Source organism: Rissa tridactyla, chromosome 2 (genome assembly GCF_028500815.1).
Source record: "Rissa tridactyla isolate bRisTri1 chromosome 2, bRisTri1.patW.cur.20221130, whole genome shotgun sequence".
Classification (NCBI taxonomy): Eukaryota; Metazoa; Chordata; class Aves; order Charadriiformes; family Laridae; genus Rissa; species Rissa tridactyla.
In genome coordinates this window covers 134,512,049-134,533,096 of record NC_071467.1, presented here as the reverse complement: position 1 = coordinate 134,533,096, position 21,048 = coordinate 134,512,049, and the positions used below count along the sequence as shown (strand labels likewise).

Below are 21,048 nucleotides of genomic sequence, written 5' to 3'. Positions count from 1 at the left end.
TGGGTACATTTCTGTATAATAACTAAAGAAGTTTCTACAAAGAAATGAAGTGTTAGCTTCAGTGGTTCCCTTCTCATTCTGAATCCTGTGTACATTGAAGCAAAAATAAAACCTTTGCATTAAAAGCAAGTGAATGTCCAAAAATGCCATGCTTAAGCACTGCTAATTTTAAGACCTAAGGGCTAGATAGGTTAAGGGATTTAGACACGTAGAAAATAGAAACTTTAACACCTGACTTTAGGAGAATGTTGAGCTTCAAGTGTGGAATCCAGACCCTGAGTTAGGTACCTGGCAACCATATGAAATACACAGAGGTTCCTGAGAAAGCTGTCCTTAACAATGTGTGCATCTGCAACTAGCTACTGCACAGGACAAAGTTCTACCAAGAAATTTGCTCATCACTAGGGATTACACCCATTTTCCTGAAAGCCTTTTTTCAAAGGTTATGAACTTCTGAATAGAATCACAGAATCACAGAACATTTGATGTTGGAAGTGACCTCAGGAGGCCAACTACCACGCTCAAGCAGAGTGACCTAGAACTAATTGCCCAGGACTATGTCCAGATGACTTTTGTATATCTCCAGAGATGGAGACTCCGTCTGAGCAACCTGTTCTATTGCTTGGTCAGCCGCACAGTAAAAGAGCATTTTCTTACATCCAGATGGAGCCTCCACTGTTTCAACTTGTGCCTATTGCCTCTTGAATAGTTTGGATAGATGGCATTGCTCTTTCGTACAGGGGTTTGCAGCTTAAAATACAAGTGCTTCCATTTCTTATCTTTTCAACTGGAAGGAATCCATTTTTAAACTCCATATAAAACCGTCTTATCTTAAATTTGAGATTCAGTGGTGGTGTTTTGTCCGCTACTGAAGGACTGCTACTCTGCAGGAAATAATTAAAGATTCGTAAGTCTGAATGAGAACTGAGGAAGAGCGTGGCTCTAGACCTACTGTTAGAAAACTCACTTAGACTGAAAAGATATGTCTCAATATCAACTTTCTGGACCACATAATCTAAATACACAAACAGGTATGGGAAGGATATTTACAAATTCATTCCCATGTTCAAGAAGGAGTTAAACCTGAGTCTTCTACTGTTTCAGTAAATGTTCTCAGAGTGCCTGCTGGGGTTCATTGCTATTTCCTGCATGGCACTGGCTTTTCTTGGAGTCAACAAAAAGCCAGAGGATTTTACTAGAGTACTATAAGGCTGAAGACAGCATACACTGCTTCTCAGGCAGGCTTCTCTGCAGGCCTGTTGGGCCAGACTGACTGCTTTGCTTTTACTTTACTTAGAACCTAGGCAGAGCAAGCTCCTCACTGCAAAACAAAGGGAAAAGTGATTCACACCTTGCCACAGTAGCCACATATTGCTCTAGGGCGAAATTGGCTACGTCTAGTTTTACCTCCCTGTATCATAGAAACACCAGTGGAACTCTGCTGTGGGTGGTCAGTCCAAAGCCCTGGAGTAACCACCTGTGTTGTGCTATTGTCTTGTATATTTTTCTGGGAAAGGTTCAGGCAGAGGTATAATCGATGCCCAAGCATCATGTAGTCCAACCCACTAAGCCAGCACACTACAGAAAAGAATCAACTGTACCACCAAAGACAAGAAGGCCACAGTAGAATGTAGACCTCTGTTCTTCAGAAATAAAGAATCCAACTACCTATTTGGACTCATGAAAGAAGGGAATACTTAGCTTACTGTGGAAAAAGAATAATTTTTTTTCTTAGTTTTCATTAAAGATACAACTAAGTGGATCTGTCTGCAATGGATCTTCTTTGTAAACAGAGTTTGGGCAGACTTCTTTTTGTTCATTGTTCAAATATGCAAGTTTTAGAATATCTCTATACAGGCTTTACCCTTTATTCTCAAATTTAACTAAAGGTAATCATATAACGGCACAGACATGAATCCTTTTCCTAATGTTCACGTCTGTCAGTCAGTTTAATGTTCTGTCTACACATAAAGGTGTCTGTATCCTAGTATAAATAAGGCTCTGTACAAAAATGCTTTGAATTTATGTGTGTTGGCTTCATTTTCAACATATTGCTCTGTGTTAGTCTTTCTGTCTTTAAAGCAGGTTTTTGCCTTTCTGTCTACTGTTCTGACCTCACTGTCTGGTATTTAAATATTGCCTAAATACATGAATTCACGTTCCGTTGTGCTAATGTACACTGATGGGAACATCCTGCATGTTCGTGGAGAACTGTAACAGTTAACTTAAGCCCTGATACCAGAAATTAGCTAGCTATAACAAAACAGGGCTTCCAAACAGTCTTGTCAAAGTAAGGGAACAGAAAAAAGAAGCCTGTACCATAATTGTCATGTTGTCAAAAAAAGCAGTGTTGATTTTTTTCTGTCTCTATATTGCCCCATGAAATCCTCTTAGAGATGATCATCTTAATTATCTGGGGATCTTTTGGGAATGTTGGTAAAGTTAGATGATAATGAGCTGTGAGCTAAGCAGGGGCAGCTGTAAGACTTGCATGGACTTTTTCCAAATTCTTACAAATACCAAGAGAACAAAATACAGGTAGCATGATGCTCTCTCTAATAATACCCTCTTCTCTGAGTCTTTTTTCAGTTCTTTATCTGTACATTTCTCAGCATGTACTTTGTTTTTTCATAAACTCTACAAAAGAATTCTTCACAGAATTCTTCTCTAAGTCATTTTTTGTGTGAAAAGGAAATGTTAAAAAAAGCTCAAATAGATAAGGTATAGGGTTTTAGTTAAGAGTGTAAAGGTGGTTTGGTTCTGAAGATTAGTGAAGTCCACAAGGCCCTTTTTTTTTAAGATGTGGTTGATTTATAAGCAATTTATATTCCATCTCCAGGAATGCTTGCCTAAATAAGAACATATATATTAGTGCTGTCTTTAAGTTTTTTGTTTTGGTTACTGGTTGGTTTGTTGTTGTTTTTTTTCAAATGTCAAATTTAATGCAAAATAAGGCATGATGTCAAATCCCCCAGATTCTTTAAATGGTGGCCAGAAAAACCACTCTTACAGATGTACTCCGTTTAGCATTATAGTTTAAGTTTGCTGAAGTCCGATAGAACTTTGTCCATACTCCACAAAACTTTGCAACTGGCTACTTGGATTACGTTTAGCAGCAAATTATATGAGATAGCCTGGTAGTATTTGTTTATAAATTAATGCCAGTGAAACAACATAGGTAGACAATTGCACAGGTACACACAAACACACATTCATGGGGTTGTAAATAAACAGATTTCACAGGCACCGATGTAACTCCATTAACTGCCATATTGTTCCTCCTTATTTACACCCATGTGAGTGGAATTTTAGTTATTATCATGTTTGTTTCAGATGAGTAAAGGCTGAAACATTGACATTTAACTAGCTTAAGTATACCAAACTGGACCACTTTAATAGAGATTATTAAAATATAGAAATATTCCATCCTTTTTCTTTCTGTCCCCTCCTCTCTGAAAATACAGTGCTTAGTTGGTCTTGCAGCCATATATATACACATGGTATTTGTGTGAGGCTGCTTGAAAATGCAAGTTTGACTGGTATACCCATGCACAGATTATCATTTCTTATTTTTATGTACATGTTAATCGTCATTAATTTGATATCAGATATATAGCTGGATAGAACAGACTAACTGACTTGAGTAGTTGAAATAAAGAGTAAATTTGATGAAGTAATGGTGTTACTCCTGAGTCTGACTGTTTTAAGAGAAATTTGATATGATACACACCCTTATGAGACACTGCTTCTTGAATATATAATCTGACCTTCTGAGCAGAGCTACCTTGCCAGTGCTTCTATATTTACCCTTTACCTTACCCACACTGGAAGGTGGGAAATTTCATTTTTCTTATACCTTCAGTGACTTTAAAGGCAAAAAATTCTTTGATCATCACTGATCCTAGTGCTGCACTTTATGAAATCCATATACAATTCCAGAAAGTGTGTTAGAAATTGACTTTAGGGAATCTATTAAACTTGTGAGTGTGGCAGGTTCCCAAGTTTAATTTATGGTTTGCAGAAATATGGGATATTCATTGTCATCCTTTTTCTACTGTTAGGAATTACATGTGTGTGTATGTCTGAATTTATCATTTAGTCCATACAGAAAGTAGGGTCAACACTGACTAATCATGTAAAACATGTATCTCAAATGACTTTTATTTTGAAGCATCTCAAGCTGGAGTGATATAAGATTACATAAACTTAGATCAAGAATGGATCAGTGGTCTTTGCTTCCTTTTAAATGTGAATTCTAGACAGCAGAATTGATAATAATGGCTTTCTCATCCCGCCTTTTTCCTCCTCTTTAGATCATGTTCAATGTGTATGTATGTATGGGCATGTATGTATTTATATAAATTTATATGCCACTGTTCTCAAATATATTATTTCTGGCAGTACTATGAAAGGGTGATTGGACAGAAAAAGTGCTCAAGAGCCTCTAATAGATTTCAATCCAGTCTGCCTGCTGCTCTGTTTTGCACTGAGTCAAGTATTTTTTTAAGCTGATAATTGAAAACCTATCTTGTTCTTACAGAATGGCTTTGCTGTTGTAAGGCCCCCAGGCCATCATGCTGAAGAATCAACAGCCATGTAAGTACCAGGGAATATTGCCCATCTTGGAGCACTAAGGTTACTGGCAATCACCTGCGTTGTGCATGTCTCTGAAGAACTGTAATTGTTAGCAGATGACTGAAAAGGCTTTCTAGGTACTCCCAGAAGCAGATTTATGGCCTCAGAGATCATATAGCATTTTTTAAAATGTTCTGAACATTATTTATAGCTGTTTTCCTGACTGATTTGCTTTCTTATTTCTGTTCTTCTCTATTCCACAGGGGGTTCTGCTTTTTTAATTCGATTGCAATTACTGCCAAATACTTGAGAGACAAGCTAAATATAGGCAAGATATTGATTGTAGATCTGGTATGTATTCTTGGCAAGCATTGCGCTTTCAGTGCATCTAGATAAAAGATAATGAATTTGTATTTATATGTCAGACTTTCCTGCTTTTAATACCTACAAGTAATAAAGGTGTGCATTTCCTCTGATTTTGGGAACTCATTAAAGCCAGGATGGCAGTACTGAAGCCATAAACATCTATGTTTCACTTTAATGGTGTTAACTGCAATTTAATGAGAAGAAGGCACAGATCAGGGCAACTTTTATGGTCCTTAAATGAATTGATACTTCCACCATTAAAATAACCCTACAGAACCCGAGTTTACTTTTCCCTACAGAATACAAACTTTAAATAGTCAGATGTGCCCTAAAGAATGTTGTTGCTTTGGTAACCAAATTGGCCACTTCCCCCGGCTAGCAATGATTCGACTTGTTGTGTAACTTTGATATTATTAAACAAATCAACAGGTCATTCCCTCTAAGAAGTTTTCAAGTTACGTATGCCAGCTTTTGATGGTTCCCTGAAGGAAAGCTATGTGATTAAAAATCCACTTCATTGGATTAGTCTTGTATTTTAATAGAAGGCATTCTTACACAATGCTTAATATGTTTAACAAATGGATTATTTACATGCAGATGACATTTGGCATGTTGTCTATATTATTTTCATGAATAATGAATTGGAGCTCTGCCTTGCACTTAAAGGATCAGCCCAATGCACAGCCCAAGGAAAGTTGAATGCTGATTTATGAGCACCATTTTTGTTTTCCTACAGTTCATGAGGAGGTGTAATAGGGTGTCTGACAAAGCATAGACAGGAAATGAACCCTGGCATCAAAACCTAACCTGTTACATCTGCACTTAATTAATTTTTGCAGGTGATAAAAGATTTAAAGACAAAATATGTTAAAGGGTTTTTGAAGTGCAGGACTTAATAGTCTAAATCTTGTTCATATCTGCACTCATAATTAAATCTTATTGTGAAGTCATGGCCTTACCATCTAGCACTTTTGTTCAGTTAAACATGCGTACTGGCTGTTGAAGAGAAGCAGAGAAAGGGGGAGTGTGGGAGAAGGAATGACAAGTGAAAAATGAGTGGTAGAATGAGTATATGGGTAGGTTGGATATTCTTAGAATGTTTTTCAAATATTTCTCAGAGTGTTCTACTACCACTTAGGAACATAATTATAAACTGAAAGAAACCAGTGTTTTTTAAAAATTCACTTCCACTGTATGTTGCATCTGTTTGCTGACTTGAATCTTACAGTTCATTGAGTTTTACTGTTGTAAATGCTGGCCAAAAGTGAACTCTATGTTTATTCTTGTTTTTTTTTTTAATTAGAAAAACCTATTCAAAGTTTGCATTTTGTGAATCTTTTTGAGTCTTTTTGACTGTAAGTGTTACATTCACCTTGTTGGGAAATCACTTCCATTTTACTTATTCAGCCAATAAGCACTTAGAAATTCAGCTTCAATTTTGAAAAAAGAGGTTAAATGTGCAAATGATTACCTGTGCAAATGATGACCTGTGAGGCTGCCTATCCTAACCCAGGAAAGTAGGCAGAGAATGCTCAACCTCTCTCTGACTCTATCCCATTGGCCAGAATAACTCGGCTGGTGAAAAGGGAGAAATATATGGCTGACACAGATTACTTCATTCCTAGAGCAGTTGCAGTCCAGTCCCCAGTCCGCTCCACGGCCAGTGCAATGGTCTACAAAAAGTCATATGGAAAAATTCTTATTTATGCGAACTACGGATAAAGCACAATCCAAACTGAATGATTGAGCAAGTTAATAGTGCTATCTTTATATCCACCAACTGAGAGTTTTGGGCATCTGAAGGAAAGCATGGAATTACAGATGTTAGACTTGAAATTAACCTTTAAGGCTATATTTTGAAAGTGACTAGCACAGCAGGACCCCATGCTGGTTGGCAGTTATATATGTTACTACAATGTAAATGTTAAAAAATAATATTCAGTCCCACACATTAAACTGTACTCTAGTTACAAATTAAGTGTAGTCTTCATAGCTGCTGCGTGTGTTCACATATAAATGCTTAACTTTTTAATTTTTAATCTTTCCTTCATTTTTTTTCTACACTAAAATAAAAGAACTCTCTGTCAGCTTTTCTTTCCTCATTCCATCATTTGAATAAATCTCCAGTTTGAACTGACATATACCCTGAATACATTTGATCTACTAAGGGCAGAATATGAACACATTTCCCACATGGTAACATCCGCAGTCTTAAACAACACATTCCTTTGTCTAACCAGAGAAGTTGCTGTTCTTCAAAACAGAGTCACCCTTGGTGGAATTAAAGTTTAGACAAGAAAACTAGCTTTGAGATTTGAATAATAGTAATAATAAAAAAATACAAAAAAAAGAGCTCTGTATGCCCATTTAGTATTTTTTCTTCTCATTTGAAAACCGTTGCAGCAAGAATATACATAAAGCCCCAAATATGCGTGGAAAAGAAAGACTCATAAAAATCACAAATTGAAGTCCTGTTATGGTTTTAGTCATAGTCTCTGCCATAGATATGGCCAACATAATTTCTCAGGTTGATGGTGTTGCAATCCTTGTTCCAACATCATCCATACTTGCACGTATGTTAGCACGATCTGGGTCTGTTTTGGCGTAAACCAATTCCATCACAGTTGAAGACTGGGTGCGATTCTGGCGTTAGTCTGCATGCCAGATTTTACTTCATTTGCCAGTCAGAGCCCTCTAACCCTATGCTGGCTGCCTTCAAATCTCCGACATCCTCACACCAGTGTGTACTCCCTTGCACCTCTGACCACAGTTGGGCTGTAACTTCATCCTCAAGTTGTTTCAAGTACTTTCAACTGAGAAAAGAAAAGTAACATTATAATATTATGCCACAGAAGTCACAGAGGAGGTCCAAGTCAAACACAACGCAGTACAAGTAAGACTCAATCAGTGTAGGGAGTCCTGAACAATGTGGATGAAAGTCATTGGCTATATCTGCTGGCAAGGAGCAAAAACAATGGACAGTGCTTGCTGTACCATTAGCAATGTACACCTAACTTGACCCTTCCTGGAGTCTAGGCATCCTGAGGAAAATATAACCATTGCTTCTCTGATACTAAACTTGGTTCAGACCTCATAGTGTTTATAAAATAAATACAGTCTGGGTGATAGCGTTGCCACTCAGAGTGCTTTGTCTGTCCTCCTTCTGAATTCCATCTTTAAATTAGAAATTTCAAAAAGATGGATTAAAGGAGAGGAACCAAGAATATCTGTATTTTTTCAGCTTCTTACAAATGCCAGTGGAGAAACTTACAAAAAAGACTCAATTTTCCTTTACTGAAAGGCAAGTGGATTTTCCATTTTCACTTGTGAAATTCTTTGTGTCTAACTACATTGTACAACAGCAGAACTGTGAAAACAAAACTAAAGCAGAGAAAAAGTCCACATCATCAGCCTTTGTTATATAGATATACTGTCAGCATTTCTTTTTCAATATTTTATTTAATGACAGAATTTCTTTTCGCTGGCGTTATATAATGTTTGAAATATGGAGACCGGCCAAGGTCACTCCTTGATTGTGGAAGGCACCATCCTATCTGCCAGATGATTTAATAGCTAATGAGATCATATTCCTATGTCTTCAACTGTTGCCGTCATGATTTTGCAAAAATGAAGTATGAAGTCCTTTCTGCATCTGGCATCTCTTTTGATGTGGATCTAACTGCTGAGGGACTGCTAACTGAACTGAATGTTTCAAGAAAGCCAATTTACTCAGCTGGTCACAGAGCCTTTGACCTCAATAGTGGAACTTGGCAAATCAATGAATACACTTATGTTTAGTGTTCTGTCAAGAATTGTGAAAAAGCTCTGTAAACCATAGATCCTTCTGCAAAATACTAGTTTGTAGTTTAAACATTAGTCTTTCTTCAGAGGCCAATGAGGCTAGTTAATTAAGCCTGAGGGGTTATGAACTGTTGGCAGTTAATAAGTCATAAAATTCCTCCATAAAACAGGATGCTAGATTCCATCACTGAGGCAAGGAGTACAAAGAGCCGGTGTATAAATATCTAATTGTACAAAAGGACTGGGATTTCTCAATGACTGCTCATCTGGAGTCTCCAGGGCACGCTCGCTATGGTTTCCTGATTTTTAGAAGCCAGTTTAAAAAATGAGTGCATTAAAGAGTAATTTGCCTGAAAGTTCAGGAAGTATGGGGTGGTGAAGGGAGGGGGAAAGGGAAAGACAAAAGGAGGGCAAGGGAGAGGAAGAGAAACAGAGAGGGAGGGGGTAAAAGAAAGCAGAACTGAGCTCTCTACACTGAGTTGGACATTATTACTTTTGTCATCTGTTTTCTTTCTCCTTTAGGATGTTCACCATGGCAACGGTACACAGCAGGCTTTTTTTTATGCTGACCCCAGCATCCTGTATGTTTCCCTCCATCGCTATGATGAAGGCAACTTCTTCCCCGGCAGTGGAGCCCCAAATGAGGTTAGGTTTATTTCTTTAGAGCCCCATTTTTATTTGTATCTTTCAGGTAATTGCATTGCATGATTACCCCTAATTTTCTTGTCCTTCTCTGGTTCTTTAAATTACACCAGATTACCAAATTGTCCACTGGGAGCAGGGGAACAGTGGAGAACAAGTGCATAACCCAGAGCAGTCCTTGTCAAACAAGGCTGGGTTGATCTGACATGTTGTTTGATGTTTGTTTCTAAAGCACACTTGAGAATTTTTTTTCCTTTCTTTCTTTCTTTCTTTCTTTCTCTTTCTTTCTTTCTTTCTTTCTCTTTCTTTCTTTCTTTCTTTCTTTCTTTCTTTCTTTCTTTCTTTCTTTCTTTCTTTCTTTCTTTCTTTCTTTCTTTCCTTCCTTCCTTCCTTCCTTCCTTCCTTCCTTCTTTCCTTCTTTCTTTCTTTTTCTTTCTTTCTTTCTTTCTTTCTTTCTTTCTTTCTTTCTTTCTTTCTTTCTTTCTTTCTTTCTTTCCTTCCTTCCTTCCTTCCTTCCTTCCTTCCTTCCTTCCTTCCTTCTTTCTTCTCTTTCTTTCTTTCTTTCTTTCTTTCTTTCTTTCTTTCTTTCTTTCTTTCTTTCTTTCTTTCCTTCCTTCCTTCCTTCCTTCCTTCCTTCCTTCCTTCCTTCTTTCTTTCTTTCTTTCTTTCTTTCTTTCTTTCTTTCTTTCTTTCTTTCTTTCTTTCTTTCTTTCTTTCTTTCTTTCTTTCTTTCTTTCTTTTTCCTCCTCTTTACCCCTTTTGGAATTTTATTCCTGTTTTTCAGGTTGGAAGTGGCCCTGGTGAAGGATACAACATAAATATTGCTTGGACAGGTGGCTTGGATCCTCCTATGGGTGATGTTGAGTATCTCACAGCATTCAGGTTGGTACCTTTTTCTTTTTAGGTTATGAAAACTGGTTGTAGAACATAAGCGCATAAATAAGAGCTTATGTAATCTTGTATGACAGGAGAATGACCCATGGTGAAACTAACTTAATCCTGGTATCCCAGTGTATGAAAGCTTAGCAAATAATAAAAATGGATACCTTAATTGTTGTGATCATTCACTCAGAATTGACCAATCATTTTATCATTACTCTATCATGCCAGAGTGCTTGGTCACTTCTCTACCTACAAATTTAAATGTAAGAATTTATACCAGGCAGAAGAAAATTACTCTTCACAGTCATGTTGATTGCAGTTACATCCAAGTAGAGCAGATAGAAAGCAATATGAAGTATGGTCCAAATCCAGCATTCCTCGTTCACTTTAAAGTCTCATCATGATGCTCACAGATTTGACCAACTGGCTTTTTCTATGAATTGCACTGAAGAGTTATTTACTTAAAAGCAAATAATTGTGAAATGTCTTGGTAAGAATGATAGGAAGTGTTGCATGATGTTGCATTTCCCTTTGCTTTCAATAGCTCATTCTAAATGAAATTTTATTCTTTCATAGGTGATGCATCATAATCTTTAATCTTATTTTCATGGGACAAGAGGAGATAAACCCCATTTAGAACACATTATTTTAGACTTTCAGTAGTCCTCTCTTACATACACCTTCTCCTTTCATTGTAAAGCAGCCCAGTGGAATAGTTTAGTGGGCACTCACCTCTCAAGACTGGGCAAATGCTACGTGTTTGGAAAGAGGTTTAATTTAGCAGAAAGTGATAGGCAAGAAAGGCAATGAAACAACTAATGTGTATCTCTAAGCACTTTCAAGACTTAGTTTGAAGTAGTCCATTTACCTTACGTAGCTTTTGACTATATTCTATTGAAAATACTTCACAAAAAGTATAAAATTCATTCTTGGTTGGTTGTTGGGGTTTTTCTTCTGAAGCACTCACGCAGTCCATGAAATAATATGCAGAAGATCTGATAAACAACAAACCTGAATTCAAAGCCTGAGCCCTAGACACAGAAATATCTTTACACATTCACAATATCACACTGTTATTTGGAAAATGTTTTAATTCTATATACAACATTTACCTGTATTTAAAAGAGTCTAAAAAATAGTCAGTGGGAGGCTCCAAATTTTCTACACCTCAGTGTTGCCTCAAGCTCTTTCCAAGGTCTGTTTTATTCTTTGATGAGATTTTACGGAAGTTAGGGGACTGGATGGTTCAAATCACTGGTATTAGTGTCTGATATTAATATATCTGGTATGATCACCCCAAAAGTCTTGGTTTGGACCCAAACTGTCCCAATAATGATATAGGTAATGTGGCCATCCAACGCTGCAGAGAATGGTGGTCCCAGTTTATTGAACAGATGACTCATATAACTGAGACTGCAACCATAATGGGTACCCCTGCTATCCTGACAACAAATGCCTGGGCTTAATAATACCTTTTCAAATATGTACTTCACAGTTCTAGTTTAAGCATGCTAGTAAACAGTTTGGAGCAGCTAATACTGCTGCTGTACCTATTACTCTGCTTCAGAGTTAGAGGGAATTTCAATCTCTGAGCCTGAGCAAAGCAGCACTATTCAGGAAAATAAAATTCCTGTAAGCTACTACACCTTGACTAATCATTTGCACACATACCACAAAATAAATTCTTAGTTATACATATTTTTAAATGCAGATAAATTAAAAGTAAATTTTGGGATCTCCCTTAAAAGAATTGCTGATGATGTGAAATGTAATGCTGCTGTTTTAAATGCAATTCATTTATGTGCAATGTGCAGTAAATGTGAAGGTTATACATTGGGTTTTTTAAGAAGTGTAATGCTGTTGACTGATTACAATAGATACTGCTGTTTTCCTTTTCTCCAAAGGAGTAGGAACAGCAGCAAATGTTTCCCTATACCTGAAGCCCCTTTTGCCTAGGCATAGTCTCTATGCCCTCTGTAGGGCTTATTGATACGGATTTGGTGTGACTGGTATGACAGTTTTAAGTGGGGATCAATGAAGCAAACGGCAGGGAACTTCAATAGGTGAATACAAAAATCTGTAAATTACAAATGATAGACCAGATAGCTGTTTTCTATGGATTGTATCTGAATAGCAGGTAAATTTACAACTCCTAGTAAAGAGAGACTTAATCTGTGGACCAGAATCTATCCCTGCTATTACCCAAAATGTCACACATGATGTCGCCTGTGTTGTCATTTTGGCCAGAACAAAATTGTGAGACAGTAGTCAGGAAAGAAAGTCCTTTAGCTATAGATAGAAAGGAAAGTACAGTCTTGGAGAAAATCAGTAGAATTGCTAAAAAAACCCCAGGAAGTCAGATGTTGTTCTGGAGTTTTGACCTGCAACAGGTCAATTTTTAAGAAAATAAACTTAGTATTGTGCATAGGAAAATGGGCTTGATTTTTTTTTCAAATAAATTGATTTTAGAGACAGAGTTACAGAGAAGATCCTAACTAAGGGGTGGGGAAAATGTTGGACATCCTCAATTTTTAGAGTAAAATAAGGGACAAAATGGAGAGATTTTCTCTTCGTACCTACTCCCCAGTAGACGGAGAGGTTATGCAGTACTCAGTCCCTAGAGAAGGCAGGAGAGGGTGTTGGTGAGTAACCAAGGTGTGAATAAGTTTGCAGATGGGTGGAGCCTGTTTGGAGAGAAGCCAAGGCTTCCAGCCTTCTGGCTGCCTCAAGAGCCTAATCCTCTGAGTTCATAGGAACTGAGAAATTTGCATTAAAATCATCTGAAGCTCCCTAGGGGGTACAAATAACCTTCACTTTCTCACCAGCAGGGCCTTAGTTTCTTCCTTAGAATTGCACCAAGCACGTATTTGAAGTGTCAGCAGCCATGACACTAGGTAGCTCATTACTACTTGATTGACTGTCAAATTTCACAGCAGAGATCCTTCTGAATGATAATGTCCGCAGAAATAGAGACCAAGGCTTTCTGGTTTTGAATTTTTGACTCCGCTTTGCTGTTTGGGTTTTATTTCTAGTCTGTAGCTGCCTTAGTGTCATACCACAGCAATGTGCTGTTTGAGCTTTTTCCTATCTATGGCTACCATGTTTGTATTTTCCCCACAAGGAGGTCAGGCTTTTTTTCTGCCTCTAGAGTTTTGCCCATAATCAAGTATTGTATATGATGATGTATTTGATATCAGGTATATTGTTCTTAGGCCAAAATCTTTTTGTAGAACAGTGTAAACGTTTACACACACACATGCATATACGTGCAGGTAGATGAATATTAGTTATTTTCTACTGCATAATCACTACATAAGTGATTTATTACATTTTAAATAAATCTTTTTGGGACTGAATAAGATTTCACCTCACTCTTCCTCCAAACTGGCTGAGAAAATATTTCTATTTCTTCAGGAAAAAGCAACTTTCATGTGTAAAAATGCAGAAAATTTGAAGATATGTTAGAGGCATAACACAGAATAATCACTTCAAAAGCATGCTGAGTGAGTGACTCCAGTGGGACTCTAGTGGGAAACAGGAAAAATTATGGTGCTGGTTTGTGTCTGCCATTTTGATTTCAGTGCTACGTGAAGAGTCTTTGTTGTATTTTGAAACTAACTCTTTCTAGTGCAAAATCAAATTTAAATGGCTGTAGCCAGTTTGAAGATGAAGACTGCTCTTTCGTCTATAAAAGAGTATGTTTTCCTTTACATTTCTTTCCCATTCCTACTGAGAAAATATGTTTGCTCACATTATTACAAGAAGGTAGTAGAAAATATAGGAAAGAAGTTTCTGTAGAATGGAAAAAAAGTGCAGTAATCAAATCATTATAGCTTTTAATTTTGCCAGAAAAAGTTTTGTTTGATATTTAGAATAGTTAAGCAACTGGTTTCGCTACAAAAATCCTTGAAACAATGTCCTCCTCCTACAGGGCAGACATCTCTTCTTTTCCCCTATGATAACAAAAAAGCACAGCTCTTTTCCAGTATTTTCAAGGCCTGATGTATCTTTCCCTCTAGAGAGTTGTGTTTCATCATTTACTTCCACCTATTCAGGTTGAATTTGCTTTAATCTCTTTGAAAGCAATAGAAGATGGTGGGTATTTTCTAACAGAATGATTCTACACTTGAGTTTATGAGGATGTAATCCACTGTATTCTGCCAACAGTTATAGAAAAAATAAGAGCAATGGTCAACTACTAACGTTCAAATAATTATTTTCATAAGCTCCACATTATACCAGATGTGCTCAGTAAAGGAAGCGGCAGATAGAGGCTCAGGTCTGTGTTGTACATGCACACGTGTATGTGTATGTACTTGGAGTTCATAGAGGACAGGAGAGATGTGTTTCCATAGAGCAGAATGTAGAAGAGGCAGGAGGCAGTGGAAATAAATGTGAGTCTTCAGAAGAGGGAGAGAGAAGCAAGAGACAGAAGGAAACTGGGGTGTGCCTTCCAACCGCTTTGCACTGCTTTTATTCAACAAAGGAGCTGTAAATTTAGCTTAACCAGCCAGTGTGCTCTGGCTGCTTTTCTCTACTCCAGAGTAGCATAAAACAGCCACAGCATATCAATGAACCTGGCCATAAAAGCTTACATAAAATGAAACGTGTGTGTGCGTTTCTTGGAATGATTAGAAATAGCTCATGATAATATTATCTTTGAGTTCAATTTTTAGCAGTCATATGTATGATTTTAATTTAAGAAGGTGAGCAAATTCAAAAGACATAGGTGACATTAAGACAGAGTTAAAGGAAGAACTATATCCATGATTTAATTCAAAATACAGCACAAAATTTATAATTGCCCTAAAATAATAATTTTAAACAAAGAGAAATCAAATATAAAATCATACTTGAAACCACCTATCTTAAAGTGTAAAAATGAAAGAAAATGAAGGCGTGCAGAAAATCTTCACTCTGTCTTGCAGCTCCCAGTGCTTCTTTTGGGAGAAAATAAATGTTTAAAACTCTGTATTCTAATCTCGCATAAAAAATATTAAGAAATATTCATTGTAGACCTGTAGCCTTACAGGGAATAGTTAAGGTTATTTGAGAGATTGCATTGATGTATACCAACCCCTTTTTTTTTGTCTTAGTTTTGTATTTCCTGATCTAAGGACATTTAATTTTGACATTTCATATGAAAAACTTTGTAAATTTATTTTTGTTGTTTTTCAAATATATTCTCCTTGTTAACTGTTTCAGCATAGGTACTGACTATGATTATTTTTTTTTTACTTTTTAGGTTACAATTTCATACATAAATCCTAAAAAGAACACTCAGACAAAATATTGCTATGTTTTCCTTATGCTTTTTCATATAAGTATACATAAGTATACTTACTTATAAGTATATAAGATAATATATATTTGTATATATTAATTTAATTTTCCTGTAAGTTTTACTTTTATAACTTCTTGTTCATTAAGGAATTGAAGATAACAACTTTAATAAGTTTTGTGTATCCTATTGGTATTGAGTTTCATGGTCTTAAGTATGTGTGTCTGAAAACAAAAATTCTTTGTTTTAGCTCAAATCACTAGTCTTCCACTTCCGTTAAAAGCCAATTTGTTCATGTACTACATGTCTAGATGAAGTGCACGTTCTTGCCTATCTGTATTTATTATTTTAAATACATTTACATTATATGTGTCATGTCCTTTCCTATTTTTGTTCTCTCTAAATACAATATTTCTGTTCTTTTCAATCTCTCTTCTTTTAGAAATGTATCCAGGTGGCAAATCATTTTAATTGCTTGTCTCTGAACCTCTGCTGTTTTCTAGAAATGAGCTAAATACACCACATGAGGGCGAACCATCGATTCATATTATTTTGAATATTATTATCACTTTCTTTGACATCACTGTTCTGCAATACTGCATAACTCTGACTGAGTAGAAAAATTGGTTTCTGATAAACTTAGCAAAAGAATTTAGAAGACAAAAATCGATATTTTTCCTAGCTGTACCTAACTACAGTGAGTTATAGAACAATGGTATGTTGTCATAATATTTAATGAATTCCAGTAAGAATAGCTTTTGAGGAAAAGTTATTTTGAAAAATAATTCTAAATACCCATAACTTAATGCTATTATTTTTTGTGGCTATAACGTCCAGACGCTGCTGCTGAGGCTGTATTATGCTAGACTGGGTCTACAAAATATGGTAAGACTCAGTTCCTGATTCAAATGTGAGGAGATAAAAAGACAACAATGTGGGAGAGGAAATAAAAAAGCCAAGTTAGCTGCTCAGCCTCATGAGACGATAAAAGAACTAGAAGTACACAGAACTAACATCTTCAGAGCTTGACTCTATTGTCTTATTAGTGGACGCCATTGGCAATAGCCACAGACTAGCAAAACGCCGTGTTTATCTTTACAAACAAAAATAAATTATTTATTTCTCAATATTTTGCTTTACAATAACCGGTAAAGGTTATGCCAGCTATTGTTATCTCTCTTGTCTATTTGCTGACAGCAATGTGTTGTTCAGCATTTCACTGCATAAAGGAAGGCAGAATCTCTGACTGCTATGTATGAGAGGCAGATAATGATTTACCCAAATATAGATGGACATTACCGAAAGTGCTAATTATCCCCAATCCTTCTGCATTGTCATGGGCATAGTACTAATTTGATGAAGAAAAATATAGCTGAACAGAACACAGTCATGGAAGCTCTAGGAAATCTATACAGTGGTTTCTGTGTGGACGTATATAGTTTGCTTTCAGTCACCCACAGAATTCTGCAGAGTCATAAGTTACAGTTTCAATCAGTTTTTCATTTCTGATTTTGTGCACTTCTTCCAAATGTCTTTAAAAGATGAGCGTTTGAACCAGGGATATCTTTCTTTTCCCTTCTGCCATAGAAAATGTCTTAGGAAAATTCAAAGAAAGGTATAAAAAGGCTATAAAAAGATGACTTAAGGGTGCCTGAGCAATTCCTTTTGAAGAAGTTTGAAGAATGTAGAAGTTTGCTGGGAATAATATTTTTAAAATCTGCTTAGTCTATAAGTTTCATATGTAAATATTTATTAGTCCTGAGGATTTGTGAATGTTTTTTTTGAGTGTGGTGGTGATGCTTTTGTAATAATGGTAAATTTTTATGATTTTTTCTTTTTTCTTGACAAATGTTCTGAGCATTCAGATGTTTAGTATCATGGGGATAGGGACAGACTCCTTAGGAAATGGAGAAGCAGAGTTAAAAGCATTTGAAGCACTGGTATAAAAAGCTTTTCAACATTTTGTTATACTTCAAAGTTCACCATAAAATGAAAACTGGCAACACTGTTTATAACCTGCGACCTCTTGTTCTTCCTACTTGTTTATTTTTATTTGGAAAATCTAACTTCTTCTCACCAAACTACCCTAAATTTTCACCTTTACTGTACCAGGATTTTTAAAACTGTGTATGACACTCTTTCATTCACTGGAACTACAGAAATTAAACCTTTCATTACAGAAATTAATTAGTGTCGGCTTACTTTTCTACAGATGCACAGTTTCTTTTATTGACATGGCAGAGTAGGGGGTGGAGGAGAAAGGACAATAAAATATGGCATGTGTCAGGTTTATGTGGTTCAGGTTAAAAACTATTTGATTAAAATCCCAAGCCATACATGGTCTGTAGTTTCAAAGTATTGAAAAGTACCTGAGCTCTTTTCCAATATAACTGTTTTCCAATTTTTGTCAAGTCAGAAAGATGAAAGGATAGAGGTGTATGGATAAAGAATTGCTGTATTTTCAAATACTTTGATGGAAAGGTGAGAAATATCACCAGTAACATCCTGGAAGAAATTAAACAGCAGCAAGGGTACAGAAGATATTTTTATCCTAAAAGTCAAAATATCTGTGGCATTTAGATGAAGATAAATTTCAGGTCTGAATTAAAAGTCCTACAGCAACACTGAGCAATTGTGTAGATGTCCAGCCCCAATTTAAATTTTGTTGCTTTATAATAACTTTTGAGAACTACACTGTAGCCTGTAAAAAATATCCACATGTTCTCTGCTGGAACAACTCCAGACTGTAACAGAACCACTAGATTGCACCCTGGTGCTTTATGTATTGTTTAATTGTTTTCCTTTGGTGGATATTTTTATTAAAAGCCCATTATCCAGAATCAGACAGAAGTGTTGTTTCAAGAACAGCAGAAACAGAGGCCTTTCAGCTACACAGTTCTTATTCATGCTTTCTTTAGCCAGCTTAGCTAATGAGACCTTCACTATTCTTCTTTTAATACTTAAAGAAGAAAATGAAATGGAAGTTTTTATTTTGCTCCTTTCAAACTTAGGCAGGACTGCAAAGAAGTATTGTGAGGTTCTGCGTGTGCTTACGCACCTGTGTGTCGGTGTAAGTTTGTGTGGGTACCTCCAGGGCATGCCTAGATGTTCTCATGCTTTCGCACCAATAACTCCTTGGAGATATTTTTTAATCCTAATGATTTTGTGTACTTGTGCTACACTTTGACCATAAAGTAATTCAATGAAAGGAAAAAGTCTTTTTCATAGAAAATACATTCTAGCAAATAAAGCTGCAGTAATTTTGCAGAAAAATAGAAAAATCTGGGAAGAGTCAGATTTTGAAATCCTGAATTATGCTGAATAGCACCGCCCTCAGTGCTGCAAGTTCTTATGAGGTTTCTTGTTACTGGATGTTGTTGGATCCCCAACTCTGTGTATTTTATTACTTTTTAAAGTCAGCTTTTAGTCTTGTGGAGAGATGTTTGAAACTATGAAAACATAAATGTCTCAAAAATAAATATCTAATGAAAAAGTTCAGGGAGGTCTATGACTCATGATTATGTGGTATTAGCAGTACTGCTTGGGCCACCAGTAATCCCATTAAATCAATGCAACTTCTTGAAGAACAAGTTGTTATCCAGTGTGAGGGAATCCAACAGACTTCAAACTCATAAACATCAATTGTTTCTTACAGACAGTATAAGAAAAATGCTCAGTTGAAGAGTGACTTACCACGTTTGGTATATTTGTATGTTTTTTGATGAAAAGCGGGGTCTTTGTCCTGTGATCACATATACTAGGGTCAGGATTTAGAAGTAAATTTGTCATTTGTGTCATTAGCTAATGCAGATCTTAGTTCTGAATAGCAGCATAATTCATGGCTAAGATGTGGTGTTGTTACTTGTACGAAATAGTAGCTTCTTGCAAAAGTCATTGTAAAAAGAGTTTGTGAAAGCAAGTAAATGTGGCAGGATCTGATCTTAGATGCTGTGTCTACATTTAACCTAATTAAGCAATCAAATCTTTAAGATTATATACAAGTACTTTCACGAGTTATGCCTTGAAACAAAAAGAAGCTTTTGAAGTACTTCATTAGTTGATTCTCTTTTACCTACCACAAGAATTCTAGTCATATTTATATCAGGTGTTAAGAAAAAGTTACAAAAATTATTAATTTATAAAAAATTCTTTAAAAATGAAATGAAACAAATTACAACACAGAATAAAGAAGGTTGAAAATAGCTATGTCTGGGATGCATTTCTCCTATGTCATGCATAGGAGTGTACATGAATATCAGATGATATAAGGTGGAGGGCTGAAGAGAATATGCAGCTCATTTGGTTCTTTTCTCCCTGTCAGTAAATTGACTGGTCTCTGCTGCTTTCTCCCTCCTGTGCAGGGTGTGCATTACTAAGTAGAGATGACTAAAGACAGCAGTTCCAGTAAGTAGCAACTGTCCGTGGTTTTGACATGTGATTTTCTTCTACACTGGAACAAAACCAAAACTATTTGAAAGTTTCCAAGAAAACAACTAAGTGTGTGTTTCAAACCCTTTCATGACAATGTTCATCTCTAGCCTCATGATGAGGACATCACTCTAGGAAGCAATTAAACCTTAAGTGAAAAATCCCATCCACGAATGATTGAAAACAATTTCTTGTCCCCTATTCTTACAAATCAGGGACTCGAACCTGACCTCATCACATCCGAATTTGCCACCTTTGTTGCTAGACTACTTGGAATGGGTTTTTTCCCCTCACTCTTAGAAATTTTCCCTCTCAAAAATACCAGTGATGCACATCTAGAAAAAGATTATGTTTTGGTAAAACAGCTTAAAGGAACTGTGATTTCCAACTGATCAAGAAGGCAGTGATTTCATTTTCACTCCCTATCTTCAGATGGGCTGCTGCTTAGATGTATTAGCTGCCCCTGAAAGTGAAAACATGCAGTTCTTGAGTTAATTTTGACTTGCTTTGTGCCAAGTTCAGTCAGTGGCCCCTATGTAAAAAATCACTGAACAAACCTAGAAATTTTTATGTTGTTTTTGTGGTCTTGCAAAGCAAATTTAACAACTTCAAAGTATTCGAAATACTTTTCCAATAGTACCAAACAATAGAAATAATTTTCCAATATTGAAAATACTCCGCCCTCTGCCTTTCACATTTCTCTCTTGGAGTCATAATTTGGCCCCTCACCAAATTCTTCACAGCAGCCCTAACTCCCCTTTTTCTCCCACAGCACTGTCCTAAGCCTCTGATCACAAAGTTGCTCCTCATCTGCTCTTCTTCTTGAACTCTTTTGGTTGGCACCAGGGCCTCATTCCTTTTCATTTTCTGATCTACCTGGGACACAAGGGGCACTCTTCGCTTATTCATCTATTTAACCTCTCATTCCTCTCACAAGAGGCTTTTGTCCCTTGTGATACAATCAAGTTTCATTGAAAACAAAATGTGCTGTTGAGCTCACTCTCTATCATCCTCTCTCCTTTCTCCCTCTCTATTCCCAAGACCATTAAGTGTACAGATTGCTGTGTGTCCTC

General features: G+C 36.4%; 1 protein-coding gene across 1 annotated transcript in view; it reads left to right on the top strand.

Moving 5' to 3' along the window:
* The window catches only part of LOC128905110 (histone deacetylase 9-like), a 150,284-nt gene that overhangs the window by 48,386 nt on the left and 80,850 nt on the right, over positions 1-21,048 (top strand). The window contains exons 8-11 of the mRNA XM_054190594.1: positions 4,541-4,596; positions 4,839-4,926; positions 9,265-9,387; positions 10,169-10,266. Coding sequence (XP_054046569.1) covers positions 4,541-4,596; positions 4,839-4,926; positions 9,265-9,387; positions 10,169-10,266 — 365 coding nt within the window. The remainder of the gene's footprint in view (positions 1-4,540; positions 4,597-4,838; positions 4,927-9,264; positions 9,388-10,168; positions 10,267-21,048) is intronic.